This window comes from Populus nigra, chromosome 7, assembly GCF_951802175.1.
Source record: "Populus nigra chromosome 7, ddPopNigr1.1, whole genome shotgun sequence".
Lineage (NCBI taxonomy): Eukaryota > Viridiplantae > Streptophyta > Magnoliopsida > Malpighiales > Salicaceae > Populus > Populus nigra.
The window spans coordinates 17,441,398-17,460,721 of record NC_084858.1 but is presented as its reverse complement, the minus strand read 5'-3'; the positions used below and the strand labels follow the sequence as shown (position 1 = coordinate 17,460,721).

The following is a 19,324-nucleotide window of genomic DNA, read 5'->3' as shown; positions in this document are numbered from 1 at the left end:
GCGCAAAGGGAGACGAGACGAGGATCTAATAGGGCCGGTCAACTCACAACATCCTCTCTTGCCCGAACACAAACACCCACAAACGCAACGCGTTTTTAGCCCATTATTACAGTCAAACAACAAAAACAAATCAAAATTCAAGAAATGCAAATCTAATCCTTAAATAAATACTAATCCAACAACTACAAAGATTTCTCATTTATGCCAAAAAAATAATTTTTATTAGTTGATAAAGATGAGCTTGAGTTCTGATGCTTTGACGACTACTCTCTGCAACTCCATTCAAGCTTTGGGTCGTGGCTTTGATGTTACATCTGATATAAGGCTTTTGTATTGCAAAGGAGCTACTGGGTCTAGGTTGGTTCATATTGATGATGAACATACACGAGATCTTGATATCTCTCATGGGGTTGTGCTGCCTAATGTTTCTTTTGATATTGATTGCTCTAAAGAGAATAGAAGCATTGAGAGAATTCCTGTATGCTCCTTTCATGAGGTGATTTTTTTCCCTCTTCTTTTCAATCGTTATCTGGTCATTTTTTCTTATGTTAGGCTGAGCTTTTCGTGATTTGGTTAGTACTAAAACTTATGTTCAACGCATGCCACCTTGTTCTTGTTGGGATTTTCATGTCTGGCTTTTTTGATTCTATGCCTTGTTGCTCTTGAAGTCCAATGTTGAAAGATTATAGCTTTTCTTGTGTTAAATGTTCTTGAACTCAGAAATATGTTGTTCTAATGTTGTTGGCAGGCGCAATTCATATATGCCTAGCTAATCTGGAAAAGTGAGTTAGAATGGACACCCCCCCCAGCCCTCTAGCCCATTACTGCATTGATGATTTAATTTCGGATGACGTTACTGAAAATGCAAATTTAGGAAGTCAGTTAGAGAAAAGTTTTCATTTTTTAGTTTTGTCATAGCAGGCTTGATAAATTAAATTAGTGTGATGCCTAAAGAATAACATAATTTTGTTCATCTTCGGGAGCCAATCAACTTGAGGTTTTAGATCATTTCTCCGTAATACTTATTTTTTCAACTTCTGGTGGTGTGCATGCAGCGAATTTATTTGGCTAATAATAAAATATTTTCACATTGCTGTGATGTGAAACCAAAAATAAGGATTATTGATGTAACTGCTAAATTCTTAGAGATTGTGGCGTAACTTTTATGCCCAGTATCTTGCCCACCTTTTAACCAAGGGGCATTTACGATTACGTTTTTTCTTAGTTTATGGAGACCTTTTCATTTTTACATTTCTGTAATTTCTGCGATGTTGTGATTTCGAGAAGAAATTCTATCATGTTCATGAAAAGTCCCAGGTCATGTATGAATGTTCTGTTGCAACTGTTTTGATTTATGAAGGTGGTTGTATTCATGGATTTTGATAAACACTTTGTGTTCAAAGCTTGGGCTCAACAAAAGGCATCCTCTGCATACATTTCTTTCCTGGTGAAGGGGCCAAATGGCCCAAGAACTAAACAACTAAGCTATACTTTACGAGCACAAAGATGATGAACTCTTTGATTTGGAATATTGATGGTAGATAAATGCATATGAATATATTGGTGAAGAAGAATAGATTGAAATGCTAATATTTTTTTCTGGTGTGTTGAAGGTGCTTAAATTCTCTCTATCATTACCATTACCATTACTGATTTCCAGTCTGGATCCAGATTTTATCTTGTTTTTTCAAGCTTTCTGGTCTTTAATCATCTTTGGTGTTCATGGTGAATCATTTCTGCAGAAATTTATATTTATTGATCAGTGGTTCTCAGATTCTTTACTCTATATTTATTTATTCCATTGATGGACCTTAATGATTTCACTCTTAAGTTGAATATAAATAAAACGTCATAATTTATGGACTGGATCAAATAGCATGTCTTTTTTTTGTATAGTTTTCATCAATATTATGGCTTTTATTGCTGTCCGTGTCCGTGTTCATGGTGAATCATTTCTGCAGAAATGTATATTTATTGATCAGTATGCCCTTTTTAATAGGGTTTTTTTTTGTCGTCATTATTATTGTAGTGAAGTTTCTATTTATTGTTGAATTACTAATGTAGTGAAATGTGGAGTTCAAAATAAACATTTTGCTTGAATTTTCAGATGGCAGGACAATTCAATGAAAAATCAGGTATATCAGGACGAATTCCTCTCGGAAGCTTTAATGGCATGTTCAATTTCACTGGCTCTTGGCAAGTTGATGCAGCTGGAACAAAATCCCTTGCAATGGTTGGGCATTTCATTCCCTTGTATAAAGTTCAGATAGCCAAAGTTAACTTAGTTTTGCTTGAGGAAGTCAAGCGTGCTGTTCCTTCCTCCTGGGATCCTGCATCCTTGGCAAGGTATTTTGTTGTGGCTCTCATTGCTTATAGAAAAGAACTTAACAAAAATTTATAATATAATACATGAGTTTGCTGGTGTGGAAACTTATCATTCTTTACTTACCTATAATGCCATTAAAGAGCATCATAACTACAAGAAATTCATCTGTTAGAATCCCTTGATCATATCAAATAGTTTGGAAACATCAGCTTTTTGATTGGTACCTGTGGTTTTATTTACTTTTCCAGCTTCATTGAAAGCTATGGTACCCATATAGTCACATCTGCAACAATTGGTGGACGGGATGTTGTTTATATCAGGCAGCACCAAGCTTCTCCTTTGTCAGTATCCGATATTGAGAACTATGTGAAAGACATTGCAGATCAAAGGTTTCAAGACTCAACAAGCACATCAATTGCTACCCCCTTGAAATATAAGGACAAGGTTAGTGTTATGGAATTGCTCCCTTATTTATTTAACTAAACCATGCCATCAATTGATGGCTTTCATCAGTTCACCCAGTCTTTTCTTGACACAGCCTCTTCTTATTACATTGCACATTCTTGTCTCTTACACTTGCTGTTTCTTTTCCTAAATTACTTTTCTACTCTGAAGTTACTGAAATATTTACAAGTTAAATTCCTTGCTGTAGGACGTAACAGTGATTTTCAGAAGGAGAGGAGGTGATGATCTTGAACAGAGTCATGCCAAATGGGCAGAGACCGTGCAATTGGCACCAGATGTGATTAACATGACATTTACACCTATCGTGTCTCTCCTTGAAAGAGTGCCTGGAATAAAGCATTTGGCCCGGGCAGTTGACTTGTATTTGGAGTGTAAGTTCTAATCCCATACCTGTGTTCTCTTTTGTGGTTTGAAATTCAAATTTGATTTTAATTTATAATATATTTGTTTTGGTCAAGGATTTTTAAACGAAATCTTTGTCGTGATGATTAATTATTATTTTTTTCTTTTCTAAAGCATTTTGCCAATCTTGAGCAAGAATTTTTTCAATAGCCTGTATGATAAGGAGTTTATTTTGTTGCACTTGCAACAAGGGTGAAAAATTAATGTAGTAAAAGGTTATTAACCTTTTCTTAAAGCTCAATCTTCTGACCAACAAAGTCTTAGAGATGATTTGGGTATGATCTAAGTGAAAATTGGATTGTTGAATTTTGCATATTCCTTGCGTAGATACTCTGAACTATTATCTAACATAAAAGTTACTGATTTGAATAATTTAAAATTTTAGACATTCGTAGTTGTGATCACACCAGCAGTAATGCAATGGATCCCATGATAGCTTTGAAGTGTACAAATGTGCTTAGGCGAGTGTAGAACTAGGATGAGTAATCTTCTAGGAATACTTGTGTTGCATGCCACCTTTTAAAAAAATCTCGACATTTCTAGTTGAAATATTTTTTCTTGTGTTGTTCCCTTTATCAGACAAGCCACCTATAGAGGATTTGCAGTATTTCTTGGATTTTCAAATTGCTAAAGGCTGGGCTCCAGAGCAGAATAACCTTCAAAGAAAGGAGCCTGTTTGTCAATCTCTTCAGTTCAGCTTGATGGGTCCCAAGCTGTATATAAGCCCAGATCAGGTATGTTTTCGAAGTATATCTTCTTCACATGGTAATGGAAATGAATGTTGAATTGATAGCATGTGATATTAAGAAAGTCAAGGATAGTAGCTTCCTAAATAGTTTGTAATATGTTTTCTTTTGTCATTTTTGTTTCTCATGCATCCTTCATTCAAAACCGCCGTTTTAAAATTACTCGAATTCTTAATCCTGTGATGACCTCTCATATCTTAAAAAAGAAGGAAAAGTTCCAGCAGCAAACAAATTGTAAATTGTCATCCATAATTAGCTGAACTATAAAAATTACAATTTCCCCTAATTTGTTTGTGGTGATGGATGTTGGATTGAGGTTTTGAGAACTTAAGCACAACTTAAAGAACAATACTTTTCATAATAGTAAGCCTTGAAGAGAAAGCTTTACCAATAAGAGTGCTACTATTTACACTAGCACCTGACAAGCAAGTGTCGTTGGTGGACTTGCATCTTTCTGAGGTGTATCAAGATCGGATAAAATGAAATGAGTGTAAGTTGTAAATACATAGAATTCCATTGCGTTTTTCTTCATCTGGCGGAAAATTTCTCTCACTTGATGAAAAATGACTTTCTTCAATAAGATCATCAGGATTGCAACACGACCACCTTGTTTAGTTGCGCCACTTTTAAACAAGATCTAAGGAACAAAAAATAAATTGGACTTAAAACCTCTCTACAAGTACTAATACTAAACTTTAGATTAGGAGGAGACTTATGAAGGAATACAACTTAAAAACGAAGGATTAGATGAGAAATTAGGTGAAAAAGAGTTGAAATTATGCAGAACATGCATAGAAAAAACCAATCCCAAAACACTCATTTTCAATCCCTTTTATAAATGATTTTGGAACCAAAATTGATCTAGAATTAATTCTAGCAATTATCTAATTAATTTTTTTTCTATTATCAGTTTGATTACTCACCATAAAACCAAAATAAAACAAGAACTTTTTGGCTTTAGATCATATGTTTTTTAGATGAAGAAACTGTTCAGATTTGCAAAAAAAACCTTATAGAAGAAAACTGATCAAATCTTTTTAATAATTGGCAGACAAAACAAAGAGCTGATAAAAATTAATTCTTTAATGGCCACAGAATTATAAATCCAAACCCAAGTCTAAAATAAATTGACAAAAAATAATCTTTTGTAACCTAAAAATTTATTTTAAAATAAACCCATTTCTAGGGCCAAGCACGAGCTGAGTCATGCATGTGGGTTTAAGTCCAAAATCCATTTTGCTTATGTCCTTTACTCTCTAAGCTTGGGTGCTATCTTGATCCAATTTTAACTTTTCCCATTCCTATTAGGTGTGTGTTCAATATTGTGGTGCATGATGCTTTTCAAAAATGTTTTTCAATTGAAAATACATCAAAATGATGTTTTTTTCAGATTTTTATTTTTTATTTTTGACATCAGCACATTATAACCATCCCATAACACCTAGAAAAGCATCAATTTGATGTTTTTTCAAGTAAAAAACAATTTGAAAAATACTTTAAAAAACAAGTTGTAACACTTACTAAATAAACCATTAAGAAAGTTTGTTTCTTTCCTATATATGATAAAAGCTTTTAGAAGGTTTTGGATTTCCTCGAAACATGCCAATTAAAAGTTTTTTGACATCAATTTCTTATTCTCCCACAATAATTTAAATCATGTTAATGTTCCATGTTAAAGAATTTATATTGGAAATTAAATTCAAACTAAGTTTTAACCCAAAAAATAAGTAGATCTCACTTTTAATTTAGATTCAAATTTAATTTGGTTTAAAATATGCCCATTAACCATGATCTTAAACAAAATTTCAACATGCACTCTTTTTGACAAGCCCTACCAGCGCGAGCATCCATACATGTTTTCTTTTCTACAAAAGTCTAAACATTTATGATTCTGCAGGTAACAGTTGGCCGTAAGCCAGTTACTGGTCTAAGACTTAGCCTAGAGGGCATCAAGCAGAACAGACTTTCCATCCATTTGCAGCATCTTGTATCTCTTCCAAAAGTTCTTCAACCCCATTGGGATGCATATGTGGCCATAGGAGCCCCCAAGTGGCAAGGTCCTGAGGAGCAAGACAGCCGCTGGTTTGAGCCTATCAAGTGGAAGAACTTCTCCCATGTGAGCACTGCACCGATAGAGTATGCTGACACCTCCATTGGAGACCTCTCTGGTGTTCACATTGTGACCGGGGCTCAGCTTGGTGTTTGGGATTTTGGTGCCAAAAATGTGTTACACCTTAAACTCCTATTTTCAAAAGTTCCAGGTTGTACAATAAGGCGTTCTGTATGGGATCATAGCCCCTCCAACCCTTCTGCGCAGAGAACCAATGGTGCATCCTCATCTGTTGCAAACGAGAAACCCTCCAACGATAAGAAAGAAGATGGTAATGTTGGCAAATTGGCAAAAATTGTCGACATGAGTGAAATGTCAAAGGGGCCACAAGACGTTCCAGGTCATTGGCTGGTAACAGGAGCTAAGCTTGGGGTGGATAAAGGAAAGATTGTTTTGCGTGTCAAGTACTCATTATTGAATTATTGATTGATTGTTTTATATTTTAGGATTGCCCTTTATCACATGTAAGCATAGTTGAATATTCTTTGCACAGGCATCCCAGTTCATTTGTTCTTCTGTACATTGTGTTCCTTTTTCTTTGTTGTTTTAGCTCCCTTAGTTGATAGTAACCCGATTTAGTGTGAGAGGGGTTCCTTTCTTCTAAATCTTGTTCCCATTTTTGTTTGGTAAAACACGTCTCTTCAGACCTATGATAATAAACTTGTTTTTAGCTGATATGAAGTTGTTCGTCCATTTTAAGGTCTTCAATACAGCTTTTGAGCGTTCTTAATTTGCTTTGTTATGTTTTTCGACTGTCGCTTCGTTTTGATAAATCTCCGTCTTATACCCCTCGCGTAGTCTCAGGTTGCCTTTTCCTTTGTTTGAAGACGCTGAACAGGTACGACAAATTTGAAAGCAACGGCAAGTTTTATTTTTCGGACGCTACCTGAAAATCCTTCACCGCCAAAACAAGGCCAGGAGACAGAGAGAATGAAACAGCAGCCACGTCAACATGACGAATTCCATATTATTTTCCCCATTTTTTTTTTCTATTGAAGTGAAAGATTAGTTGCCGATTAGTACACTAAAAACATTAACAGTTCTTTGCAAGGAAGCATTTATTTATCTGGAAATTGCAATAGAAAATGTGGCATTCCGGCCTAGTGTGAGCTACCAATTGACCTGGTATGAAAGGAATCGTGAAGAAAAAACAGCTTCAACAGTAGCCAAAATGCTTTAGCCGGCAATGAAAGCAATTGACAACGAGTGGTTTTGCCTTCACACCTTGACTAAATCTATAGTCTAACTGTCAAAATGCAGAATGATAGAATCAAGGTTTTGTTTGAATTCCGTTTCCGTTATTCTAACATTTCTAGTTTCTAGCACAGAGAGTTTCCATCATCGCATGAACTTCTGCCTTGCAGCAATTAAGTATCATATAAACACTAGCTACTCAAATTTCGTCACTGACAGGAGACAGACATACATGTGTCCAAAAACTAGAATCTCAAAGAGAATATGAAGTAGTTTATATGCTGGCACCTTTTTGAACGACGCCCGAATTCTTTATGCTTGTAGTTGTCGTAATTGCTTCTCCTGAATGTCTGGACTCAACGGAAAAGCTCAACTTATTCTTATTTTATTTGTTCTATATATAAATGTCTCTTGTTTATCACTATATCTTCATTTTTCTTGTGCTGCAGTTTGTAATCGGCAATATTAATTAGAAGAAAAGGCGGCCACAACTAAACAAACAAGAGTGGGGCACTGCAGCCCCAATAAGAAGTGGTCAAAACTACTTACATTATAAGAAGAGGAATTCTAAAGCTTATAGTATATGCATTTATAGCTCTATCGTAGCTTTATACCAAGCTGGTCTCTATATTTAGCTACTTTTGTGCACCAGGAAGCAGCAAATTAAACACCCCTGTGAAGCTAGAAAAATATGGTACCTTGTTCTTTGAGTCTATCTATTCGTGTCATCTCCAGTTCATTTAACAGTCTTAATACTTCACTGCTTACTATTTTTTGCTCTAATGCAGGAGAAACTTGAGTTTGTTGAAGGAAAGGTGGATTGGAAGGGAAGACAGGCTCTAAAGAATAAACATGGAGGATTATGGACCTCTTTACTTATACTAGGCATGTATCCAATATGGATGTTAGAGAATAATATAAATTATATTTTAGAATTTTATTTAATAGTTTAAGTGTTTGGGTTGAGATAATTCTTCAAGAAAATGAAATCAACGTAGAACAATGAAAATGAAAAAGACTTGATCCCAAACATCACCTAATAAATATAGATGAAAAAACTCGTTAAATTTAATACTGAAGTCATCACTTAGGTTGTATTATGATATGTGGCTTCTATCATGATAGTTTTAGTTTCACTTGCAGTTATGTTTGCTTTGGAAAGCATGGCAACTATTTCTCTGGCAGTGAACTTCGTGACATACTTCAATGGAGTGATGCACTTCCAAATAGCAGATGCAGCTAATATGGTAACCAACTACATGGGTGTCAGCTACATCCTCAGTATTGTGGCTGCTGTCCTTGCTGACACACTCTTTGGCAGGCACAGAACTGCTGTGATTTCTGGATGTCTCGAGTTGATGGTAAACATTTGTAAACAACCAGTGGATGAAGTTGTTTCTATATAAACATCTGTTTTGACATAAATGATATATATTCATTCAGGGACTATCACTGCTTGCTTTTCAAGCTCACTATGCCAAGCTCAAGCCACCTCCATGCAACATCTTAGATCCAACTGCTCACTGCGAGAAAGTAGGAGGCGGCAATGCAGTGCTTCTCTTTGTTGCACTATTCGTGCTTGCTGCTGGCTCTTCAGGCATCAAAGCTTCCGTGCCATCACATGGTGCTGATCAGTTCGACGAGAAAGACCCGAAAGAGTTGATTCAGATGTCCAGCTATTTCAACTTTGTCTTGCTAGCAGTCTGCTTCGGTGCTGCAGTTAGCTTAACAGTTTTTGTGTGGATACAAGACAACAAAGGATGGGACTGGGGGTTTGGAGTTGGTGCTATTTCCATGTTGTTGGCTGTGATCTTTTTTATTGCTGGATTGCCTATGCACCGGATACATGTTGTTCAAGGATCTAGCACGGTGGTTGAAATTTTGCAGGTTTGCCCATATTGCTCACGAAAATGGAGTACAATAGAAACTATAGTACACTCTTCCGTGGCCTGAACTGTTTCTATATTATATATTTAAATGATGAAGTTATTTTATATTTCTGCTATTTGTTCTCTTGCAGGTGTATGTTGCCGCATTTCGTAACCGAAAGCTTCAACTTCCAGAAGATCCTTTAGACCTCTATGAGATTAACAAGGACAAGGAAGCTGCTATCGAAGCAGAATTTCTACCCCACAGAGATACTTTGAGGTAAAATCTCTGATTCGATAAACAAATATTGATCAAAATATAATTTGTTACTGCTGAACTGAATCCATATATGTATCTTAGACATGAAAATTTGTTTGCTCAGATTCCTAGATAAAGCTGCAATCCAAGCATCTTCAGAGAACTTTTCAGGAGCTCCAAATCCGTGGAAACTATGCAGGGTCACACAAGTAGAAAATGCAAAAATTTTACTTAGCATATTGCCGGTCTTTAGTTGCACCATTATCATGACCCTTTGCCTAGCTCAACTCCAAACTTTCTCAATTCAACAAGGACTCACCATGGACACCAGCATTACCAAATCTTTCAACATCCCCCCGGCTTCTTTACCAATCATTCCAGTCATATTCCTGATTATCTTAGTCCCAATATATGATCGCTTAGTCGTGCCATTTGCGCGTAAGTTCACAGGCCTCCCTACAGGTATAACGCACCTTCAACGTATAGGGGTTGGTCTAATTCTCTCGTCTATATCCATGGCCTCGGCTGCATTAATGGAAGTGAAGCGTAAGGACGTAGCGAGAGACCATAACATGCTAGATGCTATCCCTGTGTTACAGCCATTGCCCATCAGTACTTTCTGGATATCAATTCAGTTCTTCATATTCGGCATTGCAGACATGTTCACATATGTGGGACTTCTTGAGTTTTTCTACTCAGAGGCACCAAAAGGGCTCAAGTCCATCTCTACTTGCTTTCTTTGGAGCTCTATGGCACTTGGATATTTTCTCAGCACCATAGTGGTTAATATAGTGAATGGTGCCACAAAGGGAAGTACTAAAAGTGGGGGGTGGTTAGCAGGCAATAATATTAACAGGAATAATCTGAACCTCTTCTACTGGTTGCTTTCTATATTAAGCTTCATCAATTTCTGTGTCTATTTGTTTGTTGCTAGAAGATACAAGTACAGGCCTCAGAAAGCTAGTCTGCCTTCAAATGAGAACAGAGAGGCTCCTGCCAACCAAGAAGATGGAAGAGAGAATTAATCCCCCCCCCCCCCCCCCCCAAAGAAAAAAATATATAAATATAAAAATGACAGTAATTAATTCTCTTGAAGATTTGGGTTCTCATTTCTTTTCTATCTCAGTTTATGATCGCATGGAATGATACTGCAAGAGTATGAACCAGCTCTGTTGTCGTCGTCGTCTTCTCCGAACAATGAAGAGAGGCTTGAACTCATGGGTTGTATTTATGATCATGAAAACTCTGAAATTGTCGCGCAGATTTATGGTTTTATTTTTCTTTCTTATCTTATTTTTGTTGCCTCATAGCCAATGTCATAGCACTACCAGGTTGTAATGAATTTGAAGTAAAAAAAAAAAAAACGTTTTCAATTCTGGCAGAGAAAACTATTACATGACGACGGAACTGGCAAATAATTTTATGAATTAATGGGGTGGGGTGTGAAGTGACACGACAAGCAGGCAGCAGGAGATTTTATTTTATTTTAAATCAACATCCTAAAATTTATTTGAAAAAATAACACAATTGAAGAAATAATTGAGAAAATAAATCTCCTTTTGTTACGGCATTCTCACCGCAAGAAAAGATTTCACTTGTTGTGCCGCAACAAAGAATGCAGCAGTGTATCTGCTAATAATTTTTTTTGTTGCGGTAGTGTAACTAGTTGCTGACAAATTGTCTGTTGAAGAAAACATGACTCTCTCTAGAGAATCTACGGAATCTTCTCCGAGGAAGCAGATCTCCTGTCACGCTAGTTCAGATTCAGGAAAACAGCCTACTGCGGAGGGAACTAGTTCAGCTCGGTTAAAGGAAGCAAAAGTAGCAACCAGAGGTTTTAGTTATAAGGACTCCCTTGTTGGAGCCTCTTATCTGAATCAAAGGATGGCTGAAGATTGTCTAAGGGATGATTATATTTCAGAAGATGATGATGAGGATTTTGGAGATGAAGATTGTCCTGTAATTAAATTCTGTTGAAGAAAAATGAAGAATCAAAGAACCGTGGCGTCAAACATTAATTATCAAAGTTATGGGGAGGAAGACTTATTTGATGAGAAGACTCCACACGCTATGGAAAATCCAAGGCGATCTAGGACTGGTGGAAACAATTTCTTCCCGGCTAAGTTTTCAATCCCGATGACCTGGGCTTTGCTCTCTTTAGGGTCTATGGATGGTGGCAGATCATTATCTTACCGTGAGACAATGGCATCCAGTTTTTATCCAATTGAAAAGGTCGCTGTGTGGGTCTGACTTCCAGGTTTGGCAATGGAGTATTATGATAAAGGGGTTTTGTGGAGAATTGGGGATCTTATTGGCAAGGCTCTGAAGGTGGACATGACGACGTCAATTGGCACTCATGGAAACTATACCAGTATTTGTGTGGAAATAGATCTTACGAAGCCATTATTATTGAAGTTCAAGGTGAGAAGGAGATCAGTACGCCGAATAGTATGTGAGGGTCTCCATCAAAATTGTTTCCAAATGTGGCCAGTATGGCATAAGAAGGAGATATGTCCTCCTGTACAGCATCTCACTGAGAACGGGAAGGAGAAACAACAGGCAGAAGGTACAACGGGAGTGGAGATGATGCAATAAAATCAGGGCTGATGACATGAAGATATATTGAAGTCTTCTCGTCACCATGTTCATGTAACAGTGGATGATGGAGGAGGATAATCATGGTTATGTACTGCGGTTTATGTCAATCCAAAAGACCAGCTAAAGAAGAGAGTGTTTTGAGCATAATATTAGACTTCTAGCTCAAATCCATATCTTCTCCTTCAATGGTATTAGGTGATTTCAACGAGATTCTGTCGATTTCAGAGAAAATACGTATGTGTGCTAGCAAATGCAAGAATGTGTTATGATTGACTTAGGTAGCTTGGGGCCGAAATCTACACAGAGAGGACTGGAATGCGGAGGTTATGAAAGAATTTATGATAGGTTGAATATATAGAGGCTTCGGCAATCGTTCATGAAGATTGAAATTTCTTGAGATTGTGGTGTAAACTCTTAAAAACTTTTTGTTTTTATGTTTTTAAAGTATTTTAAAAAAAAGTTAAAATTTTTTATTTTTTTTACTTTAATTTTTTATATATATTTTCAGATTATTAAACACTAATAACTCACAAAGATCACCCCGTCTATAGATTTGAAGCAGCCTAGACCACTCAGGAAAACTTTTTCTTAACTAATATATATGTTTTAATTTTTTTTACTCAATATATTTTCTTACTTCCAAAATATAATTAAACAAAACTTATCAATAAGTTTTGTTTTACTCATAATTAATAATATATTTATAAATTTTTTTCAACATTGTATTTTATTAAGTTAAAAAAAGAAATTACCTTTTAAAAATTTCATAAACAATAAAAAACTACTATTGTTACATATTGGATTGATATATTATTATTCATGATATAATTAAAAATCATGTATAAAAAAGTCCTAATCTTATTTGAAATATTATTATACTCATTTGAGTTCATGAAAAATTAATTTTAAAAAATTAAAAACTAAAATAGATAATGCATAGATAAAAGTAATTGTTTTTTTAACCCTGTCAAAAATATTAATCATTTATAATTATCCTCAAATTTATGGAAAAAAAGGATTATTTTGGAAACATTTCAGAAGTATTCAGTGTTTACGGATAAATTATTACATTGCATAAATGCTGAATAATAATATATGAGAAATTCTGAAGTATCTTTGCTTCTTGTATATCAGATAACGAGGCATTAAAGATGGATGGAAGAAGATAAAGGTTGCTTCCTGAGGCATAATTTTTGGCGGGTTAAAGGAGCTAATTAGGCTGTGAGGACTAAAGAGAGACATAGTGGGTCTGCACTTTCGTTGGGTTAATTAAGAACGATATCATTAAGTGGCTGGCAGACAAGAAAAGGCAACCCTCCTCCGATATGCTGCTCATAAGACGGTATCATTAAGTGGCTGCTAGAGTGATGATGGATAACCACAACTATCCTTACTCTTTGTGTAAAAGATTAGATCACCTAACTATGGTATCTTGATTCGCTTTCCATGTGAATGAAGAGCATTTATTGTGCCAAATCAAGTAAAAATCTTATATAATCTAGCACCAACCATAGTGTGACCAACACTTGACCTGAGTGAGCATCAATTTTATGTAAATTGTAGTGTGAAGCCTTCTTTTTGGTGACGCTTTCGTGAGGTGCTTTCTCTCTTCATTTTATTGTCTTTCTTTTCTGAAAAGCTTTTGCTTCTTTTCTTTAGGGTTCGAGCTTTGATAATAGTAGCAGCAATGACATACAAAAATCTTTATAATACATAAATTGAATATATTTTTTAGGCAATGTCTATTTTATCATCGAGAAAATCTGTGATTAGACTTGAGAGACCATGTTAATCCATTCCAAAATAAATTATGTCATATCACTTGGAAGACGTTGATTCGTTCCAAAGTAAATTGTGCAATTGCACTAGAGAGACTGATTCCATCCCAATTCTTGGAAGGTCATGGGATTATTGGCCTAGGGGACCCATATCCATCCTCATTGTTGAGACAATGTCTATCCCATTATTGGAGAAATATGTGATCACACTAGAAAGACCATATCAATCCCTTCTAAGGTAAATTATGTCATAGCATTAGGGAGGCGTTAATCCTTTCTAAGGTAAATCGCGCTATCACATTAGAAAGACTGAGTCCATCCCATCTTTGGAAGGTTATGGGGATGTTAGGCATCATTTGGTGAAAAAATAAAAAATGTTATTTTGAATAAGTCATTCATATATAAGAAACTTATATTTTTATTTTCATTGGCTCATTGGCTATGATAAATTTTCATTTGACCAGAATGCCTGATGTGAAAAAAACTATTTTTTTTCCCTTGGATAGTTGCTAAAAATATTTCACATGTTCAGTGGTTTGAACCAATATCCCACTTGTACTTGGTGCAAGCTTTTCAAAACCTCGAGGCTTCAATTGTATTTTGTAAAGTTGACAAACACATAGTCTAGATTTGCTTGTCTCACTAAGTCTATAAGCAAGTAGAAGAAATCATGCTCTAACTTAAGATGATTAAATTACCACGTAGCATTTTCTACTCCGTATTAAAGAGTGTTGAAGCTTTGATGGAGCATATATGCTAATGACTATAGGGAGGTCCATGATGTGTCCTGTTCTAGGTGTTTCTTGACTATCTGCCTTTGATAATGATTAGGGATGTCAATAAATAGTTATGGAAGAACAATTGATGACTTTTTGAACAGGTTCCCACAAACAACGCTGGTGATAATGTCCCAAAAAAATCCAAGTAGTTTGGGGGCAAAGCTTACATCTTATATAATCTGTTAATCTCTTGGTTTTAGTAACCTGATCTATTTTTCCTAGTCAAGATGGCTGATAGTTGGTGCTTGATACCTACAAAAGGTTTTTTTTTTTTGATGAATTTAGGGACTCTCTGATACTTAACTAAGTAACATTTTGAGAGAAAAGGCAATCATATTTTTAAAAGACTAAAAAATAAATATGCATTAGAGAATGAAGATTTTGACTCTCTTGTTTGAAGGATTCATGATGTATTTATAACTCACGAATCTTGTCTCTTTAAGGAGAAGAAGGGTTAAAATGTAATTTTGCTATAATAATTTCAAATATCTCTAACTCTATTAGTGGGAAAATATATATAACTTGATCAGAGGGAAAAGCAATGCTAGGTTGAGTCAAAGGATACTAGGTGTGGTAGTCTTGCTAGACTTGTATATGCTTTGGTTCAGCGCTTAAATGAGCTCAAGGATACCAGATCTAATAGCCTTGCTAGAGAGAGAGAGAGATTGAAAAAAAAAAGAGAGAGAAAAACCCTTTCTATCATGACCCATATATAACTTAAACTTATACATTTTCCTATTAGGAGAAAAAAGAATGATTGAAAAAAAGAAGAGAAAAAACCTAAAAATTCATGGATTCACATTGCAGTTTCTTCTTGGATTAATTGCATAGGTAAGCCTTACACAAGTACTCAACTATCATTTATTTAATTTTAGCCAAATAAAACATCCAATATGTTTCTTCACACGATGTATTACATCTCATGATAGAAATTATAGAGATGCTTATTGGGCAATATTAGGTTATTCAAATCTAGTCAAGTTCAATTAGAAGTCATATAAAAACTTTAAAAGGTTTCGCTAAACTTTTTTCACACCTGACAATGGATTTGGCTGTTCTTGCTAGATCGTAACCTGCAAAACAAAGTCTCTATATGTTGAGGGGACTCTTTGGTGCCTATATTAGTTTAGAGATATAGTTTAATGGTATAGAAACAACAAGAAAAATGTTGGGCTCTTTTGGGTAAATAGAGAGTTAGTTCCCTATACTTATATTGTTGGGTATTTAAACACCTAATTTAGTAACTTACATAGGAAGACGAAGAAGTGTAGCTCATCATCGTAGGATGGCATCCCTTATATAGCTCGCCTTTGTGAAAATCTTATTCTTTATTGGCGGTAGGAAAAATGTTTAACCAGTAAAAAAGGGTGGTATGAGAATATTTTATGAATGATTGGATGCTATGTATGCATTATTTTATGTGCCAAACCAATGTTGATGAGATAAATGGTTGTGCTAGGTTTTTGGGTAAGTTGAGTTTAAGACGAAGCTAGTACAACATAAATAACCTTAAAATCTCAAACTAATTGGAAAATAGAAAAATATAAAGACAAACACAATCAATCACACAAGAACATACTCAAAATTTATATGGTTTTGGAATTTAAGCCTACTCTAAGAGTGATGTAATCTAATATGACGTTTCCTCCCATCCAAAGGCCTCTCTAGGAGGTTCTAGTTGTGTATGGTTTTGTTTTCCTCAATTTTTCTGTATCCATGTGGTTCAGATCTTAAACATTCAAACTCTCTCTCTTGAAGGGTGTGGTTAGCCTCTTTCTTTGGCTGTATTGTTTCTTCATTTTATGCTTCTGTATGGATATCAGAGTAAATGAGTTCTAGAAGGCTTCTTAAAGACTCGTAAAGGTGATGTGATTCTATCGAATTGATATCCACCTCTAATTATTCAGGTGGTTCCATGGTTACTTGTGCTATGAGATCTTTTTCTGTTTGTGTTAGTCTGTATTGTTGAGTTTGCTTTGTCGCAAAGTGTTCTGTGCTATAGCCTTCCTGGCTCGGATTTGGTGGTTTGACTGCTACTTTGCATGAAGTTTTGTCACTGCATGCCATCAAGTCATTGTTCCCTCTTTAGACATTGCCTTTCTACCTTTGATTGCTTTTCTAATTTGTGCTTTGAGTTTTGCCTTCAAGCTTCTCTTGGCTGCTTCTTGTTCAGGTTCTAGAGACTATCGTACATCTTCCCTTTATTTTGGTTTAGGATATGTGGTCATCTCTATTTTCTAAGGTTATTTATAATCTCCAGTCACGATTTTGCCATGTTACATCTTCTTATTATTTTGGCTTAGGATCTACGGGTTTTTTTTATTATTATTATTAGTAATAATCTGTGGTTTTTGGAGTCTTCAGTTTAGGTAGCTTATTATTATTATTATTTCTTATTTTGTTTGCTTGCTCTGTATTTTTTACAGCTCTTTCTTGTTTTGTTTCTTATATAAATTACTTTTTGCTATTGGCTTTTATTGAATTCCTCCCTTTTTTTTTAAAAAAAAAGAGAAAGTTCATTTGAACTCTAAACATCTCTCAGAAATTATGAAACTTCAACCCATGGAATTAGAGGGTAAACTTTTATTTCCTCAAAACAAAGGCCAGACTAACTAAAAAGTACAGATATGAACAATAATAATTAAAATAATTTAGTAAAAATGATTATATCGCATGAAATTTAATGTTATCTAAAAATAAATAAAACCCTTCTATTTGATATGTGCATTAAAAAAAAACAGATTCCAACATTAATATGTGCCCAAAAGTAGCAAATTATCGCAAAAGCATCCTATACTAGTTCAAGGGATTTTTTATTAAATTAATCTGGCTTTGTTAGATCTTTTTGATACGCTGATCTCAAAAATAAAAAAAAAGTATCGTTTTGATGCATTTAAAAATGAAAAGCACTTTAAAAAATAATCGCAATCACACTCTAGCCTAGATTCATGAGTTGCACATACAAACTTTTCATGCACATAATTTTCTATGCATACAGCTTTTTCATACAAAGAAAACATTATTTTTTACATGAATGGCACTACCCATCACCAACATTTTCACTAATAATGTGCATGACACAACAACCATTGCAAACAAATCAACCAACGAGCAACCATGACTAACCACAAGTTTTTCATTTACTAAAAGCATAGATAACACTAACAAAGCACCATTTTTTCCTCAATTGGATGACCACCTTTACAACCAAGGTTGAGCAACAATTTCGCCACCATTGATAAATTTTCCTTCTTGTTGAAGAAATTTTAAGGCCTTAGTGTATAAATACACCTAATCACTCAGGCAAGTAAACCAGAAAAATTCCCAACAAAGCTAGTCGAACATACAACCACACAAAACCAATCATGTCATTCTAATCCATAAAAAATAGCCAAAAGCAATAAAAGCTAGCTAAAAGTCATAAAAGCCATCCAAGACCAAGACCATAGACTCTTTCTCTTCGTATATGAATTTCTCTTCCATTCATTTCTTTCATACTACACTCCTCTTACATGTGTTAACTTAAGCATCCAAGGGTTCCTTGTTTCAACATTGGACTTGTTTTGTAAAAAAGCTCAAGAACTCGCATTCAAACCTAGTCACACCACTATGCATAAACCCAGCCATGAAAAACCTAATCTTTTTGTAAAGTTTTAATGACTTTATGGATTTTATTTAATTGTAAGAAAAATCATTCTAATAAAGAGCACACATAATTTCTTGATATAGGTGAACATTTTGGGTTTGAAAATTTCATCCCTTCCTTTCTGAATTTTAGTGGCTCAAAAATACTCTAAGGTGTAAATTATGCATTTGGTTCAGCTGGAATTCGATATGAAACTGGAAAGAAACCGATAATTTGATGACATCTATGAGCATCTATATTTTTTGTAACTTGTTGATGAAAAGAAATTTCTCTGTTTGTAAGGTATCAATATTGAATTAAACAAGCAGCTGCAAAAATCACAAAGTTGTCATCTCACAGATAATAAATATACAAGGAAATAAATTATCTACTAAATATCTGAATAAGTTCTTGCATTCCTTTATCATTGGCAGTAATGACTACTTGAGCAACTATTCTCTCATCAGAATATTATCCTGCTTCTCCTGGCATAGTATGCCGAATTCATAATATATTATATATTGAATTTGTTAGAGTAGTAAGTATAGCAAAAAAAGGTTTTGAGGTGTGAAGATCACACTATCTTTAAGGTATTAATTGCCTCTACTATGTTTGCAACAAGGTTAAATCAAAATACATTTAAGATACAACAAATCCTTGAAACTTATAGACAACAACTTCTATAAGTTTGTTAAGAATTTTTGTTTTATTTCTGATGAACACAAACAAAGAGTTTGTAAACAAAAAATAAGGAGAGAAGAATATTGTTTTCTAATTAATTTCTGTCAATATCAAACTGATATTTATAAGGAAAATAATACTCTTTTAGACTAATATGTGTGCAGAAATTTAAAGGCACATCTCTATAGAGTGTTTAGAATTTAAAAGGCACACTTCTACAGAACAATATGTCAATAGAATTCAAAATGCAACTTTTTGGTTAAATTAAGAATAACTTGGTAGGAGGTATTATGCATAATTAATTAATTAATTTAAAAAATTAACTAATTAAATTAAATTAATTCTGAAAATAAAATTGATTATTTTTTCATAATGACAAGTGCCCAAATGCCATTATATAAATATATATATATATATATAATTTGGCTTTGTCTCTAAATCTTCCCTCCAACATTCAAATCTATTGATTTAGTGTCTTTCACTTTATAAAGTA

At 34.6% G+C, this 19,324-nt stretch overlaps 2 protein-coding genes across 2 annotated transcripts; both read left to right on the top strand.

Moving 5' to 3' along the window:
- Positions 1-6,724, top strand: LOC133698354 (MACPF domain-containing protein CAD1-like). Its single transcript, XM_062121245.1, has 6 exons — positions 1-496; positions 2,108-2,346; positions 2,575-2,770; positions 2,979-3,162; positions 3,773-3,927; positions 5,837-6,724. Exons 1-6 carry the CDS (start codon positions 236-238, stop codon positions 6,473-6,475), a joined length of 1,674 nt encoding a protein of 557 aa, XP_061977229.1. The 5' UTR covers positions 1-235; the 3' UTR covers positions 6,476-6,724.
- Positions 6,725-8,025: 1,301 nt separating this feature from the next.
- LOC133700135 (protein NRT1/ PTR FAMILY 4.5-like) lies at positions 8,026-10,395 on the top strand. The gene is made up of 5 exons (XM_062123685.1): positions 8,026-8,128; positions 8,387-8,604; positions 8,687-9,130; positions 9,264-9,391; positions 9,495-10,395. The coding sequence occupies exons 1-5, from the start codon at positions 8,026-8,028 to the stop codon at positions 10,393-10,395; spliced, it is 1,794 nt and encodes a 597-aa protein (XP_061979669.1).
- Positions 10,396-19,324: the final 8,929 nt, after the last annotated feature.

What these genes read in the sequence shown, in the direction of transcription:
- LOC133698354 (XM_062121245.1), top strand. Translation starts at nt 236, where the DNA reads ATGAGCTTGAGTTCTGATGCTTTGACGACTACTCTCTGCAACTCCATT. An exon ending in CTGTATGCTCCTTTCATGAG is followed by an intron (nt 497 to 2,107) that starts GTGATTTTTTTC and finishes TTGAATTTTCAG; the next exon opens with ATGGCAGGACAATTCAATGA. An exon ending in AGTTGACTTGTATTTGGAGT is followed by an intron (nt 3,163 to 3,772) that starts GTAAGTTCTAAT and finishes TCCCTTTATCAG; the next exon opens with ACAAGCCACCTATAGAGGAT.
- LOC133700135 (XM_062123685.1), top strand. Translation starts at nt 8,026, where the DNA reads ATGCAGGAGAAACTTGAGTTTGTTGAAGGAAAGGTGGATTGGAAGGGA. An exon ending in CGGTGGTTGAAATTTTGCAG is followed by an intron (nt 9,131 to 9,263) that starts GTTTGCCCATAT and finishes GTTCTCTTGCAG; the next exon opens with GTGTATGTTGCCGCATTTCG. An exon ending in CCCCACAGAGATACTTTGAG is followed by an intron (nt 9,392 to 9,494) that starts GTAAAATCTCTG and finishes TTGTTTGCTCAG; the next exon opens with ATTCCTAGATAAAGCTGCAA.